Source organism: Daucus carota, chromosome 9 (genome assembly GCF_001625215.2).
Source record: "Daucus carota subsp. sativus chromosome 9, DH1 v3.0, whole genome shotgun sequence".
Classification (NCBI taxonomy): Eukaryota; Viridiplantae; Streptophyta; class Magnoliopsida; order Apiales; family Apiaceae; genus Daucus; species Daucus carota.
The window spans coordinates 40581692-40609652 of record NC_030389.2 but is presented as its reverse complement, the minus strand read 5'-3'; the positions used below and the strand labels follow the sequence as shown (position 1 = coordinate 40609652).

Below are 27961 nucleotides of genomic sequence, written 5' to 3'. Positions count from 1 at the left end.
CTAAACGCACCGTGTTCCCACCCTGACTAGAAAGAGAACTCAGAATTAGGACCTAGAATTTTGTTATAAAGACTAGTGACAAGGCTTTTTTTTCTTCTGAAACGTTTTGGACTTTTGGTAAATGGTAAAATACTGAAACTGTCTGTCACAACACCATCAGTATGCAAAGTGAAACAGTTTTTACTCTAGACACTTTTACTTGATACACAGAACTGAACTGAACTTCATTAGCTCCTCTATTGGTTTTGTTGTCTTTGCTGTTGATAATTGGGATGATTCTGTTGTGTGTTCTGCAGAGGTACTATACCAGGCTGCATATTCTGAGCATTTGCCGCCATGTTCCCGAATGTGCCTTGTGAGACATGTTGCTGTTGCTGTTGCTGTTGCTGAAGAGGCATCATGCTGCCAGGGTTGGTGGCTCCCAAGTTAAACACTGTCCAAGAAAATACAACCACATTCAGCCTAATAAAATTCCAACAGATCTATTGCCATACAAGGAATGAGACAATGAACTGTTGCTTTAGAAGAAAAAAATATGATCTCTTTTCAATATAAAACATCAGTCAGCATTATGCCCAGTAAAGCTTTAGGTCTGCTTGTCGAGAGAATACTTACTTTGATCACTCAGATTCTGGGAAGCAAGACTGCGGCTGCCACTGGATAATCCATACTGTACAGTAAAGTGATTGTTAAAGATAACTATAGGCTTCTCAGCACCCATAAAACAAGACTATTTTCTCATTTTTAGTCACTCAACTAAAAAATTTCCACAATTGCTGTCACAAACATAATGCACAAAAGATGATAACAGTCCAAGATGTTGATCTTTCACCAAAAATAGCCGATATAGATGCAATATTTTTCGCAGTAAATTGGAGGTGTAGAAGCTACACAATGCTAGCTAATCTGCTCTTAATATATATAACAAAGTAAGCTTAGGCACAGTTAAATTCAAGTGAGAACGTATGAAACTATGCTTCAGAGGTTTTGACCATGACATTGCTGGTTCACAACACAAATGATGCTCATAGCTAGATCTAAACAAATAAAACTTCTGTTTATGGTTAAAAAATTTCAAAATGTTCTTATGAGGGTGAAGTGAGGAATTTAGGAAGGCAAGAACATTTAGTAGTATACTAGTACGTTGGTGCTTATTTAACAAAAAGATTTCAACAAGCTGATTGTGTAATGATTAATGGAGGCCAAAAACAATATATATGGGGTCAGAATAAGAACCTATATCAAGTTACTGGCCTTTGCAAAATACTCAAGCCTACATCTTGACCTTGATTTAAATTTGCACCAGGCACAATATATAGAAATTAGAAACATAAAACCCTGGTGAGCAAGAAAGGTGGCTTATCTACCAAGCACTTTTAATTTTTTTGTTATTACAGTTTTCTTTATACATTTGAAGAATCTTTATACATTTGAGTTCTGAAAGGTGGCTTATCTACCAAGCACTTTCTTTAATGTTAGTACCGTATACATTTGAAGAATCTTTATGGACTTGAGTTCTGAAAGGGATGAGCCAGTCTAAACATCGTAGGGAAAAATTGAAACCTATATAATAGTATATACTTTTAAGATATATAGATAAGCGAATCATAAAAGATAACATATAAAACTAAAACATTGCAATAGACATAGTTCAATAAAAGAAGCCTTTATTTCCTTTACAAATACACTATAGGCCCCTGTTCTCTGGAGCAGCAATACCTTTCAAGAAGATATAGGTTTTCATTTCAGAATTACCCTAATTGAAAAGAAAGAAATGGAGGGCCGTAATGGAAAATCATTCAAAAGTACATACAGTAAATGTAATTTATTTCAGGGAAGATGGGCTCTTCCATTTCCTCTACATCCCAAGTATGAATAACCGAACCAAACATGACAATGGTAAGAGTGATTGCGATGGCATCATTGCCGACATAAACCACATAGCTAAATTTTTCACATAGCTAAATAAACCACATAACTTTTATTGAAGAGAGACGACCAGAGTGAAGCAAATCATTTAATTACTAACCTGCTGCATCCGTGGTAAGAGTGATTGCGATGGCATCATTCCCGACATATTTGAAATCTGTCGAGTAAAAACATTGAGCAAGATTGTTAAAAAGAACTTTTCATTATAAGAAATTGCTGAGGAAAAAAAATCAAATGATAAGCCTACAGAACAAAAGCCTTTGAAGAATTAATAAATATTGTAAATATGAATTTTTTGGGGAAAATATACAAATTTTCAGATGGACCTTAAAGAATGCTATATAATCAAGATAAACAATAAAGTTTCTGTAGCAATACTGAAGAGTCAGAGGCCGCTATAGATATAAATAAATTACTAAAAGAAATATTTGTAAGATACATACTTATATGCGGGCATCAGAATATAATATGTGAAGAAATACTTAACAAATATCAGATGATATTATGCTGGTGTTGAAAATCCAAATGAACAAAGAATTTATTAAGAGGCAGACAAATTAAACAATGCTAAACTGACCATCTGAGTATTTGGAGTAGACTGGGCAGCATTGAATAAAGCACTGTTGGCAGGGCTAGAGAATTGATTCAAATGACGATTCAACTGATTTCCTTGGTTAAGTTGGCTTTGCCCGAGGCCATGTTGAATAGATCCAGAAGGTAGCTGCCTACTCTGAAATTGTTGTGATCCCAATGGCTGAGAGAATTGCATTTGGTGTTGAGAGTGCATCTGCAGATAGTTTGAATTAAACAATCAACAAACTATTTACTGACATCTCAGAGTAAGAGCACACCCTCCCAGCTCCCTCTCATTCAATCTCCCAGCAAAAATCAGCAATTTCATAATAAAGACATACATAAATCATATAACACAAACAATTGGGAAGATGGAGATCGTATATAAAGAGTCATGCCTACAAAGGAACAAGTTATAATCTGAATTTGTATATACTATTATACAGTATTCAAGATGAAACCAATTGAAACTAATTAGGTGTTTTTAGTTATATTAGGTAGGAGTTTTTTATAAAGATTCAAAATTCTATTAATAGAGCCATGAAAAGAGTTGTTCCAGTTATCCAATTTAGTTTAGAAAATAGATATGTATAGAGATTATTGTGCTTCTCATTAAGAATTGAATAGTTCCGAATCATAGGATTTCTAATAGATTCTTGCAATACTCCCTAGTAATATCCATGGTATTCGAATTATGAATTGATTTGAGAATACAAAGTGTTCTTGTGAATTATTTATCTATTAGGTAAGAGTTCCCAAATCGCTAACGTCAAAGGATGCTAAAAAAATGACAATAAAGAAAGAGGTGGACTCATATGCCATTAAATCAAATACCATTTCCTCACAAGACATATTCAATATAATAATATTTATCCCATATATCCTACCATTTCATATCCTAGTTTGTTTTCTCTCTCCGCTAGTCCTATTCTAAAAGATGGTAAGAAAACGTAAACTTCAGCTAGTGCAAATAGCAAATTTATGGACCTTGACTATGCGATGCTTTTCGTTTATTTGAGCAAGGTCAAACAAAAGAAATTTGAATTCTCATGCACACACATCTGCCTCCACTTAGGATCTGAACCCTTGACCTTTAATACATAGGAGTGAGGAATATCCACTTGGATATGCTCGATTCAATTTTTAAATTGGTAGAAACAGGTAAGCTGAATCATGGTAGTCCTCTGGCTCTGCATACGGTATAGTTGATTGCCAGACTAGGCTTAGGTTTATATTTTTGATTAATCATAACTTCCATAATAGCTGGCAATACTATGCAGGAAAGATTTGGAAAAAAAATACAGAACAAAAACAAGTAAAGAAAAAAGTATTGTGATTCGACAATTTCCAAGCAATATACATGAGCAATATTGATAGGCAAAACATAACAGTAAATGATGCAATTACCCTACAAAAGTTGAAATTAAAGAGTCAAACATCCACCTTCTGTCCAGGTGCATTTCAACTACTTAACATATCAAAATAAACAAGTAGTGTATGTCTCATCTCTAGACTGCATTAGGAACGAGGATCTTAAATATCTATGGCTGAAATATATCATTGTTACTTTGTTAGTGGAGACGATAGAAAGGTAATATACAGCTCTTTTTTTCTTTTCTAATGTAACAATTTGAGAAGGAATTTAAGAAGTAAAAAAAATTTAAGCATGTAAATGGCCGAATCTGAAGAAATGCTTACTTTTATTAAAAGAATTCTCTCGTGAGCTTACTCAACGGAAGATGCCATAATCATGTATTCATGTGAGACCAAACAATGGCTAAGGGTCACTATAAATATGAAAATGTGACGTTCTGACACACATTAGGACGCAGTCACCAGTGATCTATAAATTTCTGCAAATGACATTTAACATTCCCATGATTCTTAGACACATAGTCAGTTCCTCTGGAAAGTAGGAAACCAACTTCCAGGCAAGTATACTACATTTTAAAGTGCACTTGTATACATGCACAGATGCACTTAGGGTGTCAGACCACTTGCAATTATCTACTTTAAAAAACCACTTGCTATAGTGATTTTTACGTTTCATAGCACTTTAGTGGTTCCTTTTAAAAACACTAAGACAGTTGGTAAATATTACTAAAGAAAGGGTAAAAATATTATCGGACCAATAATAAGTTGTGGGTGGGTGGGTGGGGGTTCTGAGCCAGATTTATACTTCTATTTCAATCCACAAGATCCAATCCCCATCAAACGAATATTGAGAACACCATGGCTAACTTTTTTCTGCAAGATACTTGTATGTTGAAAAGAAAAATCCAAAACCAGACTTTCAAATCGTCCTGAATTCAGAGCAATCAAAATAGGGACGGGAGACCATTGTAGCGACATTTATTTTATTTTTTTATGTTGAAGCTTAATGATTAATTTCACTTCTCCGTTTCCTCTCCTCTCTAGAAAGGTAATCAGGTTCATGGTTATCTTTTTGCATGGGATTCCTTGTTTGTTAATTTCTGTTGACAGTAGGCAGTGGCCGGAATGTAATGTACGACACTCTATTATTAACAATAATCACAAGGTATGGTACATATTCTTTGCGTAAAAGGATTAAAAGATGTTGGTCGATTGTTGTGATGAAGTGTCTATCAATGCAGAAAGGTAAGGTGTAGAGAATGGTGATGATATTCCCAATTATGATTTCATGGATTTTGTGGACTGCTGGTTTGTGTATATATATACAGGTATGTTTAGACCAACTTCAATATGATGGAGGAAAAAGGAAATGAGGATACCTTGGTTTCTGAAATTGAGGGGAGAAGACTATTTTTACGGTTTGATGGGTGGGTCGAAATAATATTCCTAATTCCTATAATTCCCTCGCAACGTCAGAGTGATTTAACGGAAACATGCAAAGTGTAACAAAAATGAAAGTTGAGTATGGCAAGTCGTATTTTTTTAAGTAGAGACGTAGAGTATTGCAAATGGTCTGAGTCTTGACACCCGAGTGTAGGTACATGAAGTGTACTTTATGACAATAAATAAAATAATTTATAGCTTTAATGGTAGCCTGTACCGAGTGACTGCATTCAATATGAGGTGTGTGATTCTGTGGAGCAGATGCAATAGAGAATTCGATTGACAGACATGTGACAAATTTTAATATGAGCATATTTAGACAAGAGCCTGTCTAGATGTGTTTATGAGCAAAATATACCGATACAAAACTATGTAAGACAGATTGGATACAATGTTGCATTTACCGATTGAAACTTTTGTTGGGCCTGACCCTGCAAATCATGTAGCTGGACTAGCTGATTCTGCAAAACATACAGAAAAATGAAAAAACAGATACAAGATACAGCACTTCGATAGATCAAAACACAATAATATAATTACTGGTGCTACTCAAACTCTAACAAATATATGTGACAAATGAATGTTTTGCACACTTTCATATATCATCTGGTCTGCATCACTCTTAACAATGAATTCTACGTCAGTATAATTATTTCAGGATCAGATTACTGCTTACTCATCGAAACACGGCAGACACACCTCGGTGTTCTTCGATTAGGGAAGGGTGAGGTGACAAGAGCTTGCTCTCAAATTATAAAGAACAAAGAGGTGAGGCACTAGCCTTGGTGAAGGATCAGTGTTACAAATTTACAATAGCATACACACACAGAGAGAGAGTTACACACACACATTATACATATATATCATATAAGAGCATGTGTAGTAATATTTTACCAACAAATACTACACAACATTAATTTGACACTAGAAAATATACTCCCTCTCTCCCACACAATATCTCAACGTGTCCTATCTTAGCTGTCCCAAAATACATGTGGGTAGAGGCCAGAGGGAGTAACTTAGCAACTTTTCAATTGTTAAAAAAGATAGAATAGGGGAGATACCTAATATCCACAACAAAAATATACACTGAGAAAGCAAGGCCAGAAGAATAAAAAAGAAGAAGAAAGACCCCGTCTATAGTTAAGTAGGAAGGAGAGAGAAGAAAGAGTCGTGAGTCTCGAGGAGAAAAGGGACGGTTGTAGCTTCATCTTCTTGGGCTTACTCTTTGTTAATTACTTAATGTTTTTCTCATTCGAATTTTATGTTCTCACAACCAGTGATAGAAACTAATATCTTCACAAAGTCATGATTTAGAGAGGTAAGGTGAGGTGACAGCATTAACTCAACCACTAAAGGCAACTTTAGAGTAGATCGCCTTTGACAACACTGAGTTAAATATTAAAAAGTAAATATCGACAAGGATTATTGATTTTTTTCATGCAAGAATATGCATAAAACTGCTTTACTCATATCTAATATTATACAAGAGCATCTAATGTTGGAATGGTGTATAGAAGGTGACAAACATTATATATCCAGATCTGCAGATAAAATACAACAATCCTTACCTACCAGATTATAAAATAACAAGTCGTGCCTAGAAACTTGTAAAACACCAAGTAATTTTGTGTTTAAGCCTTGTATGAGGTGTGTTGCCATCATTTCTATCCCGCCAGGTTACGCAGCATGGATTCGTCTATTGATTATGCAACATTTATATTATGATGTGTTATTAAGTTAACACATAAAAACATGCACCAAGGACTCTATGCGCATCAACCATGGCACCATCTAATTTTTTTCTTAATAAGGACACAGGGTTCAATTACCACCATTTTACGAAGCAAAACATATATAATGTTGTTTTTGCATGTCAAATTGGCACTGGAGTTGGATAAAATAATTTAATGTAGTATAAGAGGTTTGCCTGCCCAATCCCTGGTACGGATGATTGCCTAAACTGCTGTTGGGCAAGGAGCTGCTGCTGATGCTGAGGTAACTGCATCATTTTCTGCCTCTGCTGTTGCTGCTGGAGTTGTGATGGTTGCTGAGGGGATGGTGTATTGAGTATGTTTGCCCCAGACCTAGGTGAGTTGGCATATGGCAGTGGAGATGTTGTATTATCAAATGAAGTAGATCCTGTAGCACCAGGAGATGCTGCTGTCCTTCCAATTAGTTGCGATCCAGAAGCCTATTTCACAAATTTATTAGCAAAGGAACATAGAACATTTCTATATCAAAACAGAATAGAGCACCCAAACTATTTATCTTAAATCTTATCAGGAAGCATAAGTGAATTCATACACTAAAAAGATAAAGAAAGTGGGAACTAATCAACATTAAACTACAGTTTTTAAATCAGGTTCTTTGTATTTACATTCAAAGTGGGACAGATACCAAGATGATTAATTAGAAAACAAAATGATTATAACCACTTCCTACATCACTGGCAACATTGCTTTATCAATAACCTATCTTAAATCCAAAGCGAGTACAGGTGTTCTAAAAAAATAGATAAATAGGATTCGAGCGATTCTAAACTTATATATATATAGGCAAATGATCAAATATAAACAAAAGTCAAAATAGAAACTTGGAACAAATCTAAGCACTTAGATGAATATAATCTCATGACCCCCTAGATGTCACCACACATAATTAAAATACACCCTTCCACACATGATCCCATCCCCTCCGTTTCTAATTTGATCTTTCCCATCAATAAGTGAGTTTTTTTTTTTGAAATCCAACTTCACTATATTTTTCTTTATATCACAACGATCAAGTTACATACCATATATTCTATATCTCGATATGCTTTAGAATTTTTTTTTTTTTTAGTTTCTAGTTTTTATTTTTAAGGATGTTCTAGTAGAGTAGGACCCTAAATATTAATTCGTTACTTCGTGCCTTCTAATATAATAAAACTGTTATATTCCCTTTTTCTAGTTGCTTTCCATTCGCTTCATTAAGGAGTGAAATTAAAACACAAGCAAGCTTCATGAAGTTTACAGCTTGTTTGCCGGGGCTTTAAGCCATTTTCGACTTTAAACTAAAAAATGTTTCTTTGTGTAATAAGCCATAAGATGACTTAAAGTTAAAAATAAGTCACAAACTGACTTAAAGTCAGAAGTTGGTAGGATGTACTTTTTCGAATAACTTATTTTTTTTAATAAAAATTAATTTCATCACTAAAATAGCTAACATATCATATTTACTTTTATAATTATATTTTTAGTAAGTCATAAGTCACCTCTAATACAAAACCCAAATAGACAATTTTAAGCTATTCGCTTATCACACTAAGAGACTATAAGAAATAAGTCATTATTCTAAACTCACCCAAACGAACTCTTAAACTAAGAGCCAAATGGTGATCATTTGCCACTTAAACTATTAACATTGGAATGACTATATGTATCAATGGCCATAGAAAAGTTTGCTAGAAACAAGGAATTTTATTTTAGTTGGAGACCAAGTAGCAAAACGTAGTGAGACAGACTAATTGAGATTTAACTAGATATCAATTCATAGAGAATAAGAATAAACAAGATGATTAGTTGGAGAACAGTAACAGACTACCAGATATTGAGATGGGGAAGGAATCAATTGTATAAATGGCACCCAATTTTTTCACATTACAAACATTATCTAATTCACCTGTATCAGATTCCCCTGACTGGTAATGTTGTTTGAAGAGAAGGTAGGATTATTTTTTGTGTACATGCCTGTAACAAAAAATTGTCAACATGTCAGATGACTGAGATCTAACAATTAAGCTATGTAATCTAAACATATGAAAGGACACTCGGGCTTATACAGCAAAAGATAGTGTATACCAGAACCGTCAGAAAACGTTTGAGAACTTTCACCAACATTGAGAACATCTACCAGATGCATGGGAAGCGCAGATGTGATCTGCCTCTGCTCTCCAGGTATTCGTAAACCTGCGAAAATTCATCCAAGTGCTATGACTTGAGGTATAGCATAATGTCCAGGGTAATCAACTTATCTCTTCTAATTTTTGTTCATAGAATAACAAGTAATGTGAAATTGTCAATAGAAGGGAATATACACACATTGCCAATTTTATTACTAGAATAGTTAAAGTGTCATCAAGGCACCTATATTGCAGAAAATCTGGCATTTCTGGACTTGTACTCAGTCCAATTACACGAAGAGGAAGCTAAGGAACACTATAGACTACTCCAATTAAAAACATTAAAGTGAAAACCAATATACTAGTTGGATTGCAAGAATGGAATCTCCAAAGGACTGAAAAATACTAGATGAAATTTCAAGTGTTAAATTCACAGGCAGAGTCTCCACACAGCCACACTTGTGTCGATTTATGATCCATATTCATGAATTCCAAATTACCTAAAACTTAGAATCAACGCAAATACCAAAGTTGGGGTAACAAGCCCCCAAAAAGTATATATTAATGTAGAGAAGTATGTGTACACCAAGTAATAATTGTATAAAATTAATCCGTGCGGACCGAGAAGTCAACAATTAAAACAAATGTATTTCCAAAATATATTTGGTTGAGTATAACACCTTCCCCCTGATTTACAGCACTTCGAAGTAAACTCTCTTGCTCTTGGATTTTAGCAGCTTGAACTTTGTCAAGTGTGGGGAGAAGACTGGGACCTTGCCTGGTCCCAAAGTAGGCTTTGCGTGTATCAGCTATGACCTTCTCAGCACTTTCGCAGGCTGCTCCAATCATATCAATTCTGGTCTATAAACAAAAAGAACAAGCAAAATTATAGACAGTGCTAATAAGAAGAACTAAAGCAGGATAATAAAAGTGAACTAATTATAATAAACCTTTAGTTTATCGATTTGGGAAAGAAGTTGCAAATTGTGCATGCCATGTAATAATTGCTCTCTCTTTGCATTGTCGTCCATTTCCATCTCAGGCAATAGCTTAGATGATAACATGACAGGCAAAACTGGAAGAGGAGGTGGAAAAATATATATACAAATTACTAATCAAGGAGTAAATAGTGTGGCATTGTATGATTCATAATAGATACCACGTACATACTTGTAGCGTTTTGGGCATTAACATTCTTGGGATGCACAACAAAAGCCTTGGAGACTTTCTTAATGTCCTCCACAATGTTATACAGCTCGAGATTGACCATAGAGAATTGACTCAAAACATCCTGCCTATAAAATTAAGAATCCCAAATCATCTCTCAGGTTAAACAGAAATATCAGAATAACATGATCATCCATACATACACGACTCAATAGGGTAAATACCATTTAGGAAGAGAATTGGCACGAGCAATAGCGTCAAATTCATCGAGAATCCTCGAAACAGCCTTAAACAGACTTATCGCTCTCGTCTTAACCGACTCCAAATTCAACTGCTGTTGAACAGCCTGGTTCAGCCTCTCCACCGGCTGCGTTTGCTGCTCCGCTTGACCTCCCTCCACAATTCCTCCTTCCATCGTGATTGCACTACTTCTCTGATCCTAACATAACACATAACGTTCCTCTTAACTTCTAAACTTCAATTATGTACATTCGAGAAAAAACCGAAAACTATGATTCGCCTAATCCTTTTCGAGACAACGACATTTCAATCGAAACAAACACAATTTGCAGTGCTTATACTAGAACCCAAAACTTCAATTAACAATCATCATATAAATTACAAAGCTCTAGGGCTCGTAACTGCATCACAGTAGTAACAAATTAAAGTGTAACAGAAAATAAGAGTAAGTAATAGAATGAATGAATTTACCTGAAATTAGTTAACAAGAGATTGACAGAGAAATCAGTTGAGAAGAGTTAGTGGACAAAGCTGGGGCTTCAAATTAGTTTTTTCTTGTGTAGAGAAAATATCAAAATACTGGTGACAAGCTGTGTTTCAAATTTTGCTTTCAGCATGGGTATAGATAGTATTTACGTAAGCCCAGCCCAATTCAGTAGCCCAATTTATGTAATAATTTTTAAATTAATTATTTTGTGGGCTTGCATGTTTTAGCTACATAAGCAGCTTCCCTATTTGAAATCTTAAACCAAAATACGAGGAATATGGGAAAATTATCCACTCCAACAGTATCTTAGTGATTCCCTAAATCACTAAGATCCACTAGCCATACCTTATCTTTAGGTAACCTCTCTTCTCTCCTAAATCTTATTTTATAATAAATTTTGAATACAAATATGTTCTCTCTCTTCACCTATTGCAATAATGGTAACTTTTAATAATAAAATAGTATATAAGGAATGAATATAAGGAATATTGTTGGAGGTGAGAATAGCTATTATTAGGATCCAATATTTTATATTATATTTAAGGAATGAGCTAAGATGCTGCTGGAGATGCTTTAATACGTCTAACTTAGCCTATCATTCTAACCAACCATATTTACACATGCTCAAAGACATTATATAAATTTTGCTACGTATAGGATATTTTGCTTGGATGGCAGTTGTTACGCTCAAAGGGCTCATTTATATGGGCCGGATTCGTATACAAGATTGAAAATACAGCTTTGCATTCTAGTTGTTATCTTCATTGGGAAGTAGTGAACGAAGACTAGAAAAGTCTTACTATGTAGTCTGCGAGAAGTCCTCGTTGGGGAGCTTGTGATCAAAACTTCTCGAAAATATATCTTAGAAGACTCCATGAGTTGTCCTCCTCGGAGAGTATTGGGCATGACATAGACTTTGGATCACTTTATAGTCTGGTGGGCTGTTCTCATCAGGGTAGGAATGGGCTGCTGTCACTAGTTTATCGAAATGAATATACAAGCTACTGTCACTAGTTCACCGAAATGAGGATTATTCTCATCCAGCGTAAGGATGGGCTACTGTCACTAGTTTATTGAGATGAATATACAAGTTACTGTCACACTAGTTCACCGAGGTGAATATAATGCATACTACCATCCTATCCATGTCTCCTGCAGAACATAACAATAGAGCATTAAATATATCAAATTTTCACAAGTGACAAGGTCACCGGGAATAATGTAATGTAGAAATCTGGCTTAGCTCGGTAAATGGGCTGTCAGCACTCAACTCATGTGATCACATGCTTTGGACTTTAATCCCATGTTATTATCATAATTATTCCTTTAATTTTTCAGTAAAAGAGCTTCTGCAGACATCAAATCTTCCCTATGTTTGAGTATCACACACATCTACATATATTTTTACTTTGTTAAATTATCTCCAGTTTTCATTTTATCTTATTTATCAGAACACTAAGTACCCATGTGAATCAATAAAAGAAAGAACAGAAATGTTTCCTACTATTTGTCAAAAAAATTAGTTACTGGCCAGTCTGCAAATACTATTAACAGTCAGGCTCCTCCACTAAGTTCTGCTTGGCTGACAGCTTTTTTCAAGATTCTTTAGCTCAACAGAAATGAATCATTTCAGAACTACTTAAAAGTAGAAATGGATGAAAATCAGTTAGTTTTTCAAGTAAAATGCATTTTATTCTTTCCTATTCCAAGACTATGACTGCTGCAAGTCCACATGCTCATGATTATGAAGCATTGTTGTTTATGCAGGGCCCTCTTCCTTGCCCGAATCGGACTCGAACCCGAACTCGTAAACTTGTCGAATAAATCTTTATCATTAAGCTATCCGGATTCCGGAATACTTGTAAAAGACCTTCACTGTATGATAAAATTTACCACCCTTAAACAAACAAAGGCAGAAATCTTGTCTCTAGTTCTCAAGGTGACCATGTGCTGTTCCTGTAATCTATAACAAATCCTTAACTCACTTGTTTTGTCTTCACAGGACCACTTAGTTTTAATATTCTCACTGTCTTAGTTTTACTTATGCACTTGCTTCTCCTATAAACTATACAAACTTCATAACTCAACTCCACAACCTCTTCCTCACTTTCTACCAAAATGGTCTCCCCTGAAAAATCCCAGACAGACTCAGCATCAGCTGAGCCTATTTCAAGTCCTCGAATCTCTTTCTCCTCTGATTTTCTCGACGAGACGAATTTCATTCCCAGTATTAAAACTTCCCAAGTTGAGAAAGAGCCCGAAAAGCCCCGTGAGAAAACATTCGAGTTTCTCTCCAGCAACAACCACACAATGCTGCCAGCTGATGAGCTTTTTTTCGAGGGTAAGTTACTTCCCTATTGGCAAATGCACCATGAGATAAAAAAAATCACCCTCAGATCCGAAGAGGGCCCGAAAGCCAAATCGAAAGTCGAGGACTTAAATTTAAGCAAGGAGAGTAGAGGGAGTTGGTTTATTGATGATGATCCTTCTCCGAGGCCACCTTCATGCACAGTATTATGGAAAGAGCTTCTGCGCCTCAGAAAACAGAGGCCTTCTACATTGTCACCGTCATCCTCATCGTCATCATCATCGTCCTCGAGCTCACTCGTGGACAATCAAGGCACGGATAAAGAAGACAGAGCAGGGAACAAGGACAAAAATGCGAAAAAGAGTAAAAAAGGGCTGGAGAGAACAAGATCAGCAACTATGAGGATAAGACCTGTGATTAATGTACCACTCTGTACACAAGCAAAGAACAGTGCTCTTCCTCCACTCTTTTCATTTAAGAAAGGAAAGCTAGAGAAGCTAAACTCACAAAAGTGAGAAATCAGGAGTAGATTATTCAGTATCTTCAGATTTCTTCCCTTATTCATGTAGATGTCTTCATTAAGATTCTCATTGTTCATGTTGTGGTGAATGCATTTTGTTTGCTTTTCACATTAATCTTAAATTTTATGATTCACTGATTTTAGCTCTGACGGTTTTGTACTAGTCCAAAATTGTATCGAACCAATTTTTCTTTCTGACAAATATGGCTTATAGCCTTACAAATAAGTATATATTCTCAAAATTTCTCGAGGTGAGTCAGGGTTGAACCCAAGATAAACTATTAACCAACGACTCCGATCAAAGTTTTGGGAGAAACAATCATTTAACAATTTCAGCTACACTGTGTAGTTGCATCTACATGTAACATGCAAATGCATTTTTGCATTTAGGTTTGATGCCGAGTAACTTTGGATTCTGGTCCATGGTTGACCCAAGATCTTAAATGACCCTGTCATAATAATGATACTTTTATATGTTTAAGTATGATCTATATAGATGTATGTATACAGTAGTATATTGTATGAACAGAATCCAGGCAGATGGTTAAAGGATCAAGAATGAGTATTGAATTTATTTATGCCAGGAGATGAACTGGAAATCACATGTTACTGCTCTCCTGGCAGCTTGCCCCAGTGGTATAAATTGTAAAGACCAATTTCAGTGAAATAAAATATTCAGAAAATTATCGCACATATTACTTATTATTTTTACTTCATTTATAGAATAAATAAATATGTGTAATATGTCTTCTCTTCCTATATACATTTATCAACTAGAAATATACATAATTTTTTAAGTGGTTGAATCTGTTTGCTTCAAGTTACATTTGTCCAATTTTCAGCTGATAGTATAAATTAACATCAATACCCTTTATTAATAAGCGAAACCACGTTTCGGTGGAACATCGGTACTTTTAGTACCAAAATCTGATCACTTTCATATTGATTATAATTTTATAATCATTATTATACTATTATCAGAAGACTTATATATTGAATAAAATTTTATTATTAAAGACCTCAATATTCATTAGGATAGCGAAAGACTTCTATATTAATTAGAATTTTATGTAAAGACTTCCATATTGATTCGGATTTTATTATTAAAAATTTCAATATTAGTTAAGATTATTATACTACTATAAAAAGATTTCTATGGTGTTTAGAATTTTGTAATATAACAGTTATCCTATCCGCACAGTTAAATCGCTAACAATTTAACTTATGAAACAATTCTATAAAATTCATATCAAAATTTGGCTATCATCATATTATTTTTTATTTAACAATTATTACTATCATCAAAAAACTTCTATATTTTGACAGGATTTTGTATTATAACAATTATCTCACTAATAAAAAAATATATTTCCCATAAAATTATTTGTTTTAAATTTTTAAAACTCAAATAATTTAATATACGGAACAACTCTATAAATCTTTTAGCATTCTTCAGAGTTCAAATAAATAAGGAGTTCATATTGATATTAATGTAATATCCTATCAATAGAATAATAATGTCAACGGAATTATTCGTTTTAATTTTTAAAAATCATACAATTTAATTTACGATAAATTTATAAAATTTCTATCATATTTCATAATTAAAATAAACAAGATTCAATGTTGATACTAAAGTGCCAAAAAACCTGGTCATATATTTTTTTAATAATAATTATTATTATCATTCAGTATTTTTCAGAAGATTGCGATAAAGACGAATAAGGCTGTGGTAACACTACTTGACAAATTGAAACTCAAAGAAAATGAAGTCATTGTCCATATTTTAACATATAATAAAAGAACCGAAACTTTAGACATACGTCAAATATTCGTTTTAATTTTTAAAACTCATAAGTACAATTTAATTTACGAAACAAATCTATAAAATTTCTATCATATTTCAGAATTAAAAACCTCAATATTCATTATGACAGTGAAACACTTCTATATTGATTCGGATTTTATTATTGAAAATTTCAATATTGGTTAAGATTATTATACTACTATAAAAAGACTTCTATGGTGTTTAGGATTTTGTGATATAACATTTATCCTATCCGCACAGTTAAATCGCTAACAATTTAACTTATGAAACAATTCTATAAAATTCATATCAAAATTTGGCTATCATCATTTTTTTATTTAACAATTATTACTATTATAAAAAAATTCTATATTTGACAGGGTTTTGTATTGTAATAATTATCTCACTAATAAAAATATATTACCAACAAAATTATTTGTTTTAATTTTTTAAAACTCAAACAATTTAATATACGGAACAACTCTATAAATCTTTTAGCATGCTTCAGAGTTCAAATAAATAAGGAGTTTATATTGATATTAACATAATATCCTATCAATAAAATAATAATGTCAACGAAATTATTCGTTTTAATTTTTTAAAATCATACAATTTAATTTACGATAAATTTATAAAATTTCTATCATATTTCATAATTAAATAAACAAGATTCAATATTGATACTAAAGTACCAAAAAACCTGATCATATATATATTTTTTAATAAATAATAATTATTATCATTCAGTATTTTTCTGAAAATTGCGATAAAGACGAATAAGGCGGTGGCAACACTGACTTGACAAATAGAAACTCAAAGAAGATGAAGTCATTGTTCATATTGCAACATATAATAAAAGAACCGAAACTCTGGACATACGTCAAATATTCATTTTAATTCTTAAAACTCATACAATTCAATTTACAAAACAAATTTATAAAATTTCTATCATATTTCAAAATTAAAATATACAAGATTCAATTGATATCAAAGTTTCAAAAAATGTGGTCATATATTTTTTAATAATAATAATCATTATCATTCAAGTGTTTTTCAGAAGATTGCGATAAAGACGAATAAGGCGGTGGTAACACTGACTTGACAAATTGAAACTTAAAGAAAATGAAAGCAATGTCCATATTGCAACATATAATAAAAGAACCGAAACTCTAGACATACGTCAAAAAATTTGATATCAAATTACTTTTGAAAAGTTAATTAATTTTGTCAAGCTACAATATTAGTTTATCAAACAACTACAACAACTTTTAGATCTACAAAAACTCCAACTAGAATTATATATAATGTTTGCCTATTAAATGAATAAAATAATTGCGACTTAAAATTCTAAATTTTTGTTCAAGATTAAAGACGCTATAAGCGAGCTTATATGTGTTGATCTTAAATATTATTTTCACAATTTAAAAATCATCAAACAACATAGTAATTTTACTAAAATAAAACATACTATTAGAGTTAAGTTTCATAAAGTCCGCATTTAAGCCGTAATAAGTAACAGTCATAATCTTTTAGTTTAATCATAAATAATATCTTTAATTATTCAAATTTATATATAATTTACCATCTTTAAGTAGTTTTAAATATATAATTATCAAATATAATCATTAACATTTTTCAACATTAACAATCATTAAGATCATTATTCTACTTATGAGTTATATGTTAGAACATATATAATGTTCAGTGATTTATAAAATAATTATTTTATCTTTTGATTCCAATGATTATATTGTGGAACATAACCTGCAAATTGTCCGATGTTTACAAATATTGTAGACTAAAAAAATTAAAATTGAAACGAGTAGATTATTTTTAAATAATTTTAGACTCCAATACTCTTATTTTGTGGACTCCATAGATAGAGTACCCATATCGTTATGAAATAAATTTAAAGTAGGATCAAATTTTAATATATCGAAAGTCTTATATTAAATAATAATAATTTAAATATCATTAAAAAAATAATTTAAATAGATATGATAAAAATATGATAATATAATTAAAAAAAGACATTATTCTTTCAAAAAATAACAAATTTTAAAATTTTATTTAAATCCGTGCTTGGCACGGGTTATCAACTAGTATGTATTCAAAAATATTTTAAATATAACATGACATTACTTTTTTTGTCAGATAATTCTCCCTGATAAACATAACCAAGTGTTCGGTTACAAGGTGCGTTCTATTTTTAGATTTTTGCAGCTTTATATCAAGTTTTACGTATATGACTATAACTGATAAAAATTGTGAACAAAAAGCTTGCGCAGTACGACAAGACAAACAGAAAATACGATATTTTGTACTATTAAGTATGCAATTTATAACTAAACAATTGAAGAACAAATTTATTAAAGGATATGGATGATTTAATATTTGAAGGTCAGCCATAAGCATTAAAATTGAAGAAGGATATGAATAATTTAATATTTGAGCGCGATCCTATATTATAATTATATATTTGAACTTGTAAAGCAGAAATAACAAGGATAAAAATCGTAGAAAGTATAAAATAAAATAGTGGGGGCTGAGAGTGTAAAAGGGACAAAAATAAATTGTTCATTTCCAAGAAAAGAAAAAGACTAGTAAGTACTTAGTAATTATCTATAAAAATAGGATATTACTACTCCTTCCGTCCCAGTGAGTTATATACATTGGGATTGGACACGGAGACCAAGAAAAAGTGTAAGAAATGAGTAAAATTAAATGGAAAGTAGGTAAAGTGGTGGGATCCATATATTTTTTAATAATAGATTTAAGATAGTGGAGGAAGGTAGTGGGTGTAATAGTGTTTTTATTATTATAAAATAGAGATAATGAGAGAATGTAGTGGGTGTAGTAGTGTTTTATATTAAAAAAAGTTGCTATTTTGGAAATGTATAGAAATGATGGTACATCCCAAAAGGTAAATACTACTCCGAGTAGTATTTGAGGATGTCCCGGTGATTTGACACTATTGAAATCCCTATTTGAGCTTAAAGCAAGTCCAAGAGTGTCCTAAAATCATGTCCTAACTCAAAATTTAAGACATTTGAAGTAAAATGATGCTCCAACAATGTCCTAGTGGTGCCTAAAAACATTAGGACATCTAACAAATACCTTATTTTTGAGGCACAATCATGTATGCCCTAAACCAATTCTATCAATGAAATATTAGCTTACTCACATTCCAAACACGCCTCTCTTCTCTCTCTTTTTCACTTCCCTCCAACAATAATTCAAATATACTATTATTTAAATAATAAGGCACAATAATAAGGCATTGAGTTATCTTTAAAATGATGTTCTAAATCACTAGGACATTATTTTTTATTATATATATAGGACACTTGTTAGGACACTGTTGGACTTGCTTTTAGGAGCTCATTTAGGAAAGTTCCTGAACTTGCTCTTGTATTTCCAAAACCCCCCAAAAGTTACAGTCTACACTGATTATACTTTACTCATTGTAAGAAATATGTAAACTTTGATCAAGATTTTTATGTTCTTTTGTATTACTAGTTGGAAAAAGACTAACACTATGACACTAATATATAGCTAACTGAAAATTTTGTAATTACAGAACTTTTAAATACTCCGAGAATCATGATTTTGGAAAACTGTCTATATTGCTGCTACCAAACTCTAAATATATTATAGATGTATTATCCTTTGTACGCTGTGTTCTAGCCTCTGCCAACAATATATTAGCAACCTTTTCTGCAGTATTCTCTCCATGTTTGGCACTTCTGTCTCTTGCCTGTGAAAATTTAAGATGCCAGATTTTTTAGGACTTGGGTGGCAGGTAATAATTTCCGAGACATCAAAAAAGTTATAAGATTTAGCAAATCAATCAACTAAGAGATAAAGTACCTCATGAACAAGCTGAAATGCCTTTCTGGAGTTCACAACATCCCAAAAACCATCACTGCTCAGAAAGCCAAAAAACATGGTGTCAAGAAAAGAAAGCACACACAGCGTAAATAAAACTAAACAATGATAGATGAACAGGTAAGCATGAATGCTTTAGAAACAATATTCAGTTTCCATCAGTATAAAACATGCCAATTGGCATTTACATATGTTACATAGACAAAATAAAATTCAATATTTCATCTTTAAGGGTAATTCACTTAGTTTCAAATTCCTAACTTTAACATTATGAGAAACCACATCAGAGCTCCAACAAAGTGCAAACCTCAGACATTAAGTATAGGATATTTCTGTAAGTGACTCAATTCCAAAACAAAGGGACAATAGCATATGCCAAGCAATGAGTGAGGAGAAATCAATGGGTTAAAAATCACCTTGCTAATACTACAAAAGCACTGCTTGCTTGATTTATGTATGCGACTTGACTAATATAAGGTTCTGAACTGAAGCGAGCTTCCTGCTGCTTCAGAAATTTGTCTCCTAGCATCCGAGCAAGATTCAGACCTGAAAGAATTCACAGAAAACATGTTAGTTGTTTGTTCAAGTTTACAGAATAGGGTAAGTAATAAGTCAAGGTAAAAAGGTTATCACCACATAATCTTGTTTCCCCATCTTTCAGAGGCTCTCCTGTTGCTTGCATGCGTTGTCTCTCAGAAATACTAGTTATCCTGTGGTCCTCTGTCATCTTCATATGCTTGTCATCAATACTGTCCAAGAGAGAAATTGAGCAGTAAAACTTTCATCAATATTAATTGATATCTGATACTCTGGATTTTAACAAGATCCAATATTTGATAAACATATATTATCAAGTGGCTACGTAGTACATACTTAATAAAACAAGCAGAGTCTCCAACATTTGCACATTGCACAAAGTAATTTTCATGATCGTCAGTCCACACCATAAGCATTGTTGCAGTACAACCCTGAAGACACAATTAGTTTACTATAGATGTAAGATTAAAAAGGATGACATACCAGAATATCATTTTAAACAGCAATCTAGGGCACAACTGCACCCCAGATAAGAATGAGATAATGCAGCATGTGAATTTTGTGAATTTAACCACAAGCATTTTTATTTAGGACAAACTGACTCTCATGGAAATAACAAATTTTTTACAGACTTAAGAAAATGACACAGGTATATACAGCCATACTGAATAATTTATTAGCAAAAAAAAGTATAATTTTGATAAGAAAAATATACTCCCTCTGTCCCATCCAATTCTTATCATTTGAAATGGAGTACTCGGCACGCAATTTAAGGCTCATAAATAATATAGTTTCATAACGTATTTTTAAAATTTTCTTTTTCTGAATAAAAATTTAAACATTAAACTTTTATTCGGAAAAAGAAAATTTTAAAAATATGTTATAGAACCATATTTTTCATGAGCCTTAAAATGCGTGTCGAGGAGTCCCCTCCAAACGATAAGAATTGGAGGGGACGGAGGGAGTACTTTTTAGCACCCCCAAATTTTTGTACACGTAGTGTCACATCTTGCACAGATACTTGTGTTTATGTTGTCTTTTGCATAAGTATGTTGTCCTTTGCATAAGGAGGCTTCTTGTACCTTCAATCAACATTCAATATGTAGTAATATTTGCATGTTTTTTAGCTAGTTTTTCTTCAGTTTTTCATCATGTTTCTTAAGTACCCAATTTTTTTGACAAGGTACTTCACGGATCCAAACAATTGTACTCCTTAAAGTAGCGGTAGAATTTGTGTACATCTTAACCTCCCATAAATAATTCCTAAATATAATGTGGGATCCTAATAAGCCCTCCTCGCAATCTAGTCAAACTGTTGGAGTGTTGGTAACTTAACATGGCATCAGAGCACTCGATTCCCTCTTAAAGAAACTATTCTCATAATTAATTTAGGCATCACATTATGACATTTATCATCCCAAAAAGGGCTCCTACTGACCGACTCCTGACCCAAAAACGGGCTTTCAAGTGTGAGGGAGTCTTAAACATAATAGGACATCATATTAAGTCCTCCCAACACCTTGACCTTTTAGGAGAAAAGTTGACTATAATACTGGTCAGGTTTGGTGTGGTATATTATGAACATAACTGAAAAAAGAGGAATAAGTGCAATTACCATAAAGAAAGGCCATTAGGAGAATCCATATGTCAACTAAATCAAGAAAAAAAAATAACAAATTAAGTCAAGGCCAATGAGAGAAAAACCTCATAGTAGTGGTCCATGCATGCTTCGGTTTGAGTAAATGCTTCTCGCAGCACATCTGATGCATCACACTTTGTTAAGATCTTTTTTCTTTTAACTGAGTCTGCTAGGATATCACCAACTATCTCTCGCAATAATCTGTATATAATTTTATCTAAAGTCAGTTTAGCCGCATGGTGGAAGATACTACAGAGTTTTTCCTCACTTGCCAGCTGATAGAAGTGATCAGGAAGTATGCACTCAAATGTTATCATTAATAATGTCACAACTCAAAACATGGCCAAGAAACAAAGCTAATGAAACCAGTCTGGGAGCTTAGCACTTTGCTGCCCACATAAGCTAGGCAGCTGGTGCTGAATTTGCAATGTGTATAAAATTAATATAAGAAAGATCACAACAAAAAAGAATGTTTTTCAGCGGCCAAACATGCATTGTCAAAACTTTGTTAATTGTGCCAAAGTAAAATCGCCAAAAAGGAAAATGTAATACTAACTTGCTAGCAGAAATAGCTGCTGCTGCTCCGCCATGTCCATCACAAATGCCAAACAGACCAAACTGCGTTATCATCAACAAAGAAATTAGGCTTGTTTTATAACAGATATTTCAACGACAAAAGGTTCTATATGTTACTACACCTTATCAATCCCAAGAAGAGGCCACTGGTAATAGCTAACATCTTCCATAGGCAGCTTTTTTCCTCCTCTACGCAAAGACATGGGATCCGATGCTACACCAACTCCAAAAGGAATCTGCTCAGTTTGAGATGTTATCTGAACCTGCAAAATTTCAAGGACAAAGATGTAAAAATAGACTACAAAATCAGTTATCGTAGCACATCCACTGTTTCAAGGTCAAATTCCATACCACCTGACTGTTAGTTGACATTGATACCTTAAGTATTCATATCGCAAACTAGATATTGGACATGAAATAGACACTAGACAATTTAATCTTGGATCAAAAACATCAAAATTCAAATAATAATTGCATAGTCTGATTATGGTACTTAGAATAATGTTTATTGGCGCAGCCTGAAATTAGATTTTTAAAAAAACATCTCAATACATTAAATAATTCAGTGGGGACAAAGTATAAAGTTTAAGTGTTCATATTATGTAAACATACTTAACATATTATTACAAGTTCATTGGAATCAATAGCTCTACTCCCACGGAGGTGGCTAAATCAATAACGATTTCTCATTTGCATGTAAGAATAGAGTTTTCTCCTCAACCCAAATAAGATCTTTAAGCTTTCTACTACAACAAGATTAGGGTATATACATTTACTTTTATGAGTACTACAAGAATTAAAATGATTCCAACTGAATGATAAAAAAGTAATTCTCACAATTGGGATATTAAGGAAATACAGCTAGCAAATGTCATTCCAAATCCAAGGAACTTATGTACATGATAATTCACACAACCCAACTACCCACAAAGTTTTATCCCCTTGCGCAATAATATTATATACCATTTCATTAAAATTTCAGTTCAGCACAAAGAGCAAAAACAACGCGAGGAAACACTTACCAATATCTTTGAAGTAGTCCCAAGAGTTAAAATATCTCCACTTGCAAGCTCAGTAGGGTCACCCCACTTTCTACTCCCAGAATTAGCATGGTTTATAGACTGGGAGTTTAATAACGTTCCGTTCAAACTACCCATGTCAACCAACTCCCATTTTAACTTCTGCAAACATATGCAGAATTAAAAAGAAAATAGTCATTCTACAGACAAAGTACATCATTCTTATATTAAATGGTGTAGCATTTAAGAAAATTACATTTGAATTCCAGTTTATCATCGCATGCTTTCCTGAAACTTCAGAATCTTTCAGTAACAAAGCACTTGGAGAAACTCTTCCAAGAGTAAGCGGAAGCCCAGATTTATTTGTTGAATGTGTGGAATAACGGAGACCACGTGAAGGACCAGATATAACCTCCAACATTAGAATGCTTCCTGCACTTCTAACAGAAAAAATATGATGACGAGTTTACCTCTTCCACCAATTAACAGAACACAGGCATATCATACCACACATATATCTACTTGATGACACACAATGTGCATAATTTACTACATTTTCTTCTATTCCCTTTAGGTATGAATAGTTGTTACAATATCAATATATTTTGATGACAAACAAAACGAATTGATATAGAAGTGAGGGAAGCAGGACTTACTTTGATCCAAAGTAGATTTCGGGACAGACTTATTAGGTTTATCTTCCGAAACAAACTCTGAGTCATGGCTTAAATCTTCTGCTAATTTCTGCAGATCACCAGATATGTTTGTCAGGGAAGGACGCTTTAGAGTCTGACCAACTGAAGTATCTTCCGGTATGTCCAGAATTAAGCTGTCACCTGAAAAAGTGTAAAATAAAGAATGCTTCAGTACTGATCAGGCATTTATGACTAAGAGATTGTACTATATACCATGACTCTAGGTAATAAAAGGCAAGACAGCAAAAACAACAACAACGAATAATAGAATTACATACTGTGAGAATGCTGAGGTGAGGGCGGCCTGTGTTTAAAAGCAAGCCCTTGGGTTCGTGGCGAGCTAAAATGCCCTTCAATCTGAGTAGATGCCCCCTCTAGGTCATAACTCCTAGCTACCTCACTGTTACGGTCTAAATCTTCTGATACAAGTGGTCTCTCTAAATCCTCAGCCTATCACAAGGCATAAATCAGTTATACATCTTCAAAACAGTAAACCATAATCAATATTATTGACAAACCACACCGCAAGTCTACAACGTCACATACAAATCATAAAAAATTGCACAATTATCACAAATCGATCTTCCAGATAATACAGATTATATATTCCAATTAAAAGTTGCGCACAGTAAGCACTTAGCTCTTACAGATTCCAAAACTCATTAAATACAATCCAATAATAAACATATATCTAGCCACTTTAATAAACTCAGCAATTAGCTGAACAAGTGGCACTTTCTTAATAAATCATTTCTATATAGCATCCGCAGAGTATAGTCATACATTTATTATGACATTTTAACTGACATAATTAATTGCCAGTTCTCCATTCTTAAAAATTCAAAAACTCGATCAATCACAAAACCTAATCCGACAAATCAAACACACAATAACATCAGGCATAACCAGTAATATCAATCAAAATCACATATCGGACCAATTAAAAGTTTCATGTCATAACTGATTGGCAACAAAGTATAGATACAAAATAGATGTAAGTATAGGACCTTGATCGCGCGAGAAGGAGCTGCACGAGTGGAAGAGCGATGAAAGAAGCGAGAAGAGAAGAGACGCCAAGGCTTACAAAAGAAGAAGAGGAGAAAGAAGAAGAGAACGAGGACGAAGAGGAGGAGAATGAAGGAAGCGAGTGCTAATACAATGTCGATGGTCGTTGCGGTCAACTCTACCATCGGCGTCGAAATCTCCACCGCCATAGGAGAAGGGAGAGGAGATTAAATTTGTTGTGTCCGTACGATTGATTTGTGTGTATAGGTGTATGTATATGTCGGGGAAGGTGGGATTGGTGGAGATGGTTTTGTGAGCTTTTGGTGCCTCCAGGTTTTCCGGTTTTTAAGAAACTAGAATTCTTCGCTCTCTTCACATTTTGTTGCACATTGATTTAACATTTAATGTAAGAATTAATTATCTTTATTTCGGAAAAAAATGGAGAAGATATGTGTCGGTAAATCCTGATATAAGTTTTTTGAAAATACGAAGATTGATGATGAGATATCAAGAAAACAATTATACGTCATATTTTAAATTTTATGATTTTTTAAAATGTAATAATATGATGAATAAGTGTGATCGAGATATTTTTATTTATATATGTAATACATATTTATCTCGCATAAAAATGTGGGAAATAATCGTATAATAGGAATTAACAAATTTACCCTCATATTGCCCAAAACCAAATATTTTAATGATAATTATATTATAATTAAATGTAATATTATTTTTCTAAGAGGAGGATTTATATCGTAGACATCATGAAGAAAAGAAATAAGTATGTAAGAGCAAGTCCAAGAGAAGCCCTATAACTTGTCTTAAGTTATAATTTAAGGCACTTGATGAAAAATGTTGATTCAAGAGTGTCCTAGTGATGCCTTATATCACTAGGACAATCTCTTCAAGCCCTATTAATAGGGCACCTCTCTCCTTGCTCTATCCAATATTTTAATATAAAATTTTATATCCACCCTCTTTCTCTCTCTACTTTATATTGTGTTTTGATGATGAAAGGAAGACTTTAATAATAAAATATTAAACATATATTGAAAATAAGGCACATTGTTGGAGTTGAACTTACATAACCATGTCCTAAATCACTAGGACATCATATTTTATATTATATTTGGGGCTCTAACTAGGACATTGTTGGACTTGCTCTAAGTAAGTAGACTCATTTAAATAAATACGTTTGATTATATCTGTTAATAATTAAATTATATAAGATATATAATATTTTTTAAAAATGACACCTATTACAAATTTTTAATATTTTATTCCCTTTATCTTGATTTGACAATCGGTTAAGATTTTTATATTAACGAGAAATAATTTTTCAGATGAATTATAATTTATATCGAAAAAATCATCTTTTATGTCATGTGTAGTTCAACACAACAATCATTATATAATTATCAAAATTAAAATGAAATTAAACATTAAATAGGACCAGAACGATAACTAGTGTTTGGTATTGAAAATTGCGAATTATTATTATGAAAATAATGATCAGAATTTTAAAACGCTTGTCAAATCAAAATAGAGGAAGTATCTGTTATATTATTATGAGTTTGTCTAATGGCACATGCTAAGTGTAAAATTTAATATGTTTAAAGGATTTTGATTAGTATGATTGTTACGATATAAGAACAATCAAAATCTCCCAACCCAAACTTACAAAATTTGACGCTTAACATATGTCATAAGCACACTAGAAAAACCGTAAAAACCGTATTATTATCCATACAATACATGATATGTAATGATGAAGTGATAATCATCAGTTGTTAATTATAACATAGTCTACTACTTTGCGTAATCTATGAATTTTTTAACTTCTTACGTTAATATGTGTGATTGATAAATTGGCAACTAACCAATTATGATTACTCTAATACTTTGTAATATTCTCCTTATTACACAAAACAAAAAACATCAACTTAGGTACAGATGGGTCCCAGCGAGAAAAACACATTTAGGGATTTGTACTAGATTCATCAAGTAAATGGGCCTCATAGATAATGTGATTCATGCTACCTTTATTTTCTTTACACATCATACTTTTCTGCATTTCTAATCTGTAATCAGGAGCGTTCAGCTAAGACACTGTCACAAGACTCACAAGTCACAACAATCAACTATACGAGTCCACACGAGCGACAAACAAATTTTCAAAAAATATCTATATATTTTTAAATTTTATCGGGATAAAATTTAATTCTCTAAAATTTTGTATGATAAATTATTAAAGAATTGGAGGGAACTTTCAGTGGCTCTTGCTAGATAAGCTATCGGCACTGCACTTCTGCATCGAAAATTTGCCCTCGGAAACTTTCCTAAACTCGAATGGGAAACAGGCGATAACCTTAAATCTTAAAGGTTTCTATTTCCGGAAATGATCTCGCATACCTGTTCCTCGGAGGAACTGAATAATACGCCATGGAACTGCAATGCAGCTTGGTTAACTGTTGAAAGTGTCCTGCAAGTCTATCCGCCAAAATGAACACGTAAATTATCTGGACAAGTGTAGCCACTTTTGGAAAGTGAGAGCCTAAATGTGTGCTGAAGTACTTGTGGAGAATTTCGATTAAGTTACTGAGTTTGTCGATTGGTCTAATAGCCGGAGCTAGTAAAACGTTTATTTGTGAAGTTCACTGATATTTGGCATTTGTGTACTGCTTAATGCCTGTGAGTGTTAATGGCGTCAGAATGCAGAAAATGTTTCTGCGGAGATTCAGACGTTGTAAAGGAACAAGGTTATAGGTGGCCATTCTAATCAACAATCCTAGTATATGTATAACATGAAATAAAGAACATTTTAAGGAAACATGAAGAAACTGGAGGTGAAAACTCAAGAGAAAAGAA

At 33.0% G+C, this 27961-nt stretch overlaps 3 protein-coding genes across 4 annotated transcripts; 1 reads left to right on the top strand and 2 right to left on the bottom strand.

The window, feature by feature from the left end:
- Positions 1-23: 23 nt before the first annotated feature.
- LOC108203181 (mediator of RNA polymerase II transcription subunit 8) lies at positions 24-11208 on the bottom strand. 2 transcript variants are annotated; one of them, XM_017371960.2, is made up of 13 exons: positions 11081-11208; positions 10594-10808; positions 10373-10497; positions 10153-10277; positions 9883-10063; positions 9162-9269; positions 8983-9050; positions 7250-7513; positions 5724-5780; positions 2507-2716; positions 2030-2086; positions 616-670; positions 24-433 (listed from the first exon to the last, which is right to left on the bottom strand). In XM_017371960.2, the coding sequence occupies exons 2-13, from the start codon at positions 10782-10784 to the stop codon at positions 237-239; spliced, it is 1638 nt and encodes a 545-aa protein (XP_017227449.1). In that variant the 5' UTR covers positions 10785-10808; positions 11081-11208; the 3' UTR covers positions 24-236. The 2 variants fall into 2 exon arrangements, with proteins under 2 accessions (XP_017227449.1, XP_017227450.1); XM_017371961.2 differs by having other exon boundaries at positions 10594-10802; positions 11081-11202.
- Positions 11209-13108: 1900 nt separating this feature from the next.
- On the top strand, positions 13109-14071 carry LOC108202216 (uncharacterized). The gene has a single exon (XM_017370613.2). It carries the CDS (start codon positions 13215-13217, stop codon positions 13917-13919), a length of 705 nt encoding a protein of 234 aa, XP_017226102.1. The 5' UTR covers positions 13109-13214; the 3' UTR covers positions 13920-14071.
- A 5138-nt stretch (positions 14072-19209) lies between these two features.
- Positions 19210-25455, bottom strand: LOC108200409 (protein phosphatase 2C 70). Its single transcript, XM_017368541.2, has 13 exons — positions 25093-25455; positions 24364-24535; positions 24047-24226; positions 23647-23822; positions 23394-23552; positions 22494-22634; positions 22352-22413; positions 21861-21996; positions 20493-20587; positions 20253-20368; positions 20036-20165; positions 19602-19656; positions 19210-19488 (listed from the first exon to the last, which is right to left on the bottom strand). The coding sequence occupies exons 1-13, from the start codon at positions 25297-25299 to the stop codon at positions 19333-19335; spliced, it is 1785 nt and encodes a 594-aa protein (XP_017224030.1). The 5' UTR covers positions 25300-25455; the 3' UTR covers positions 19210-19332.
- Positions 25456-27961: the final 2506 nt, after the last annotated feature.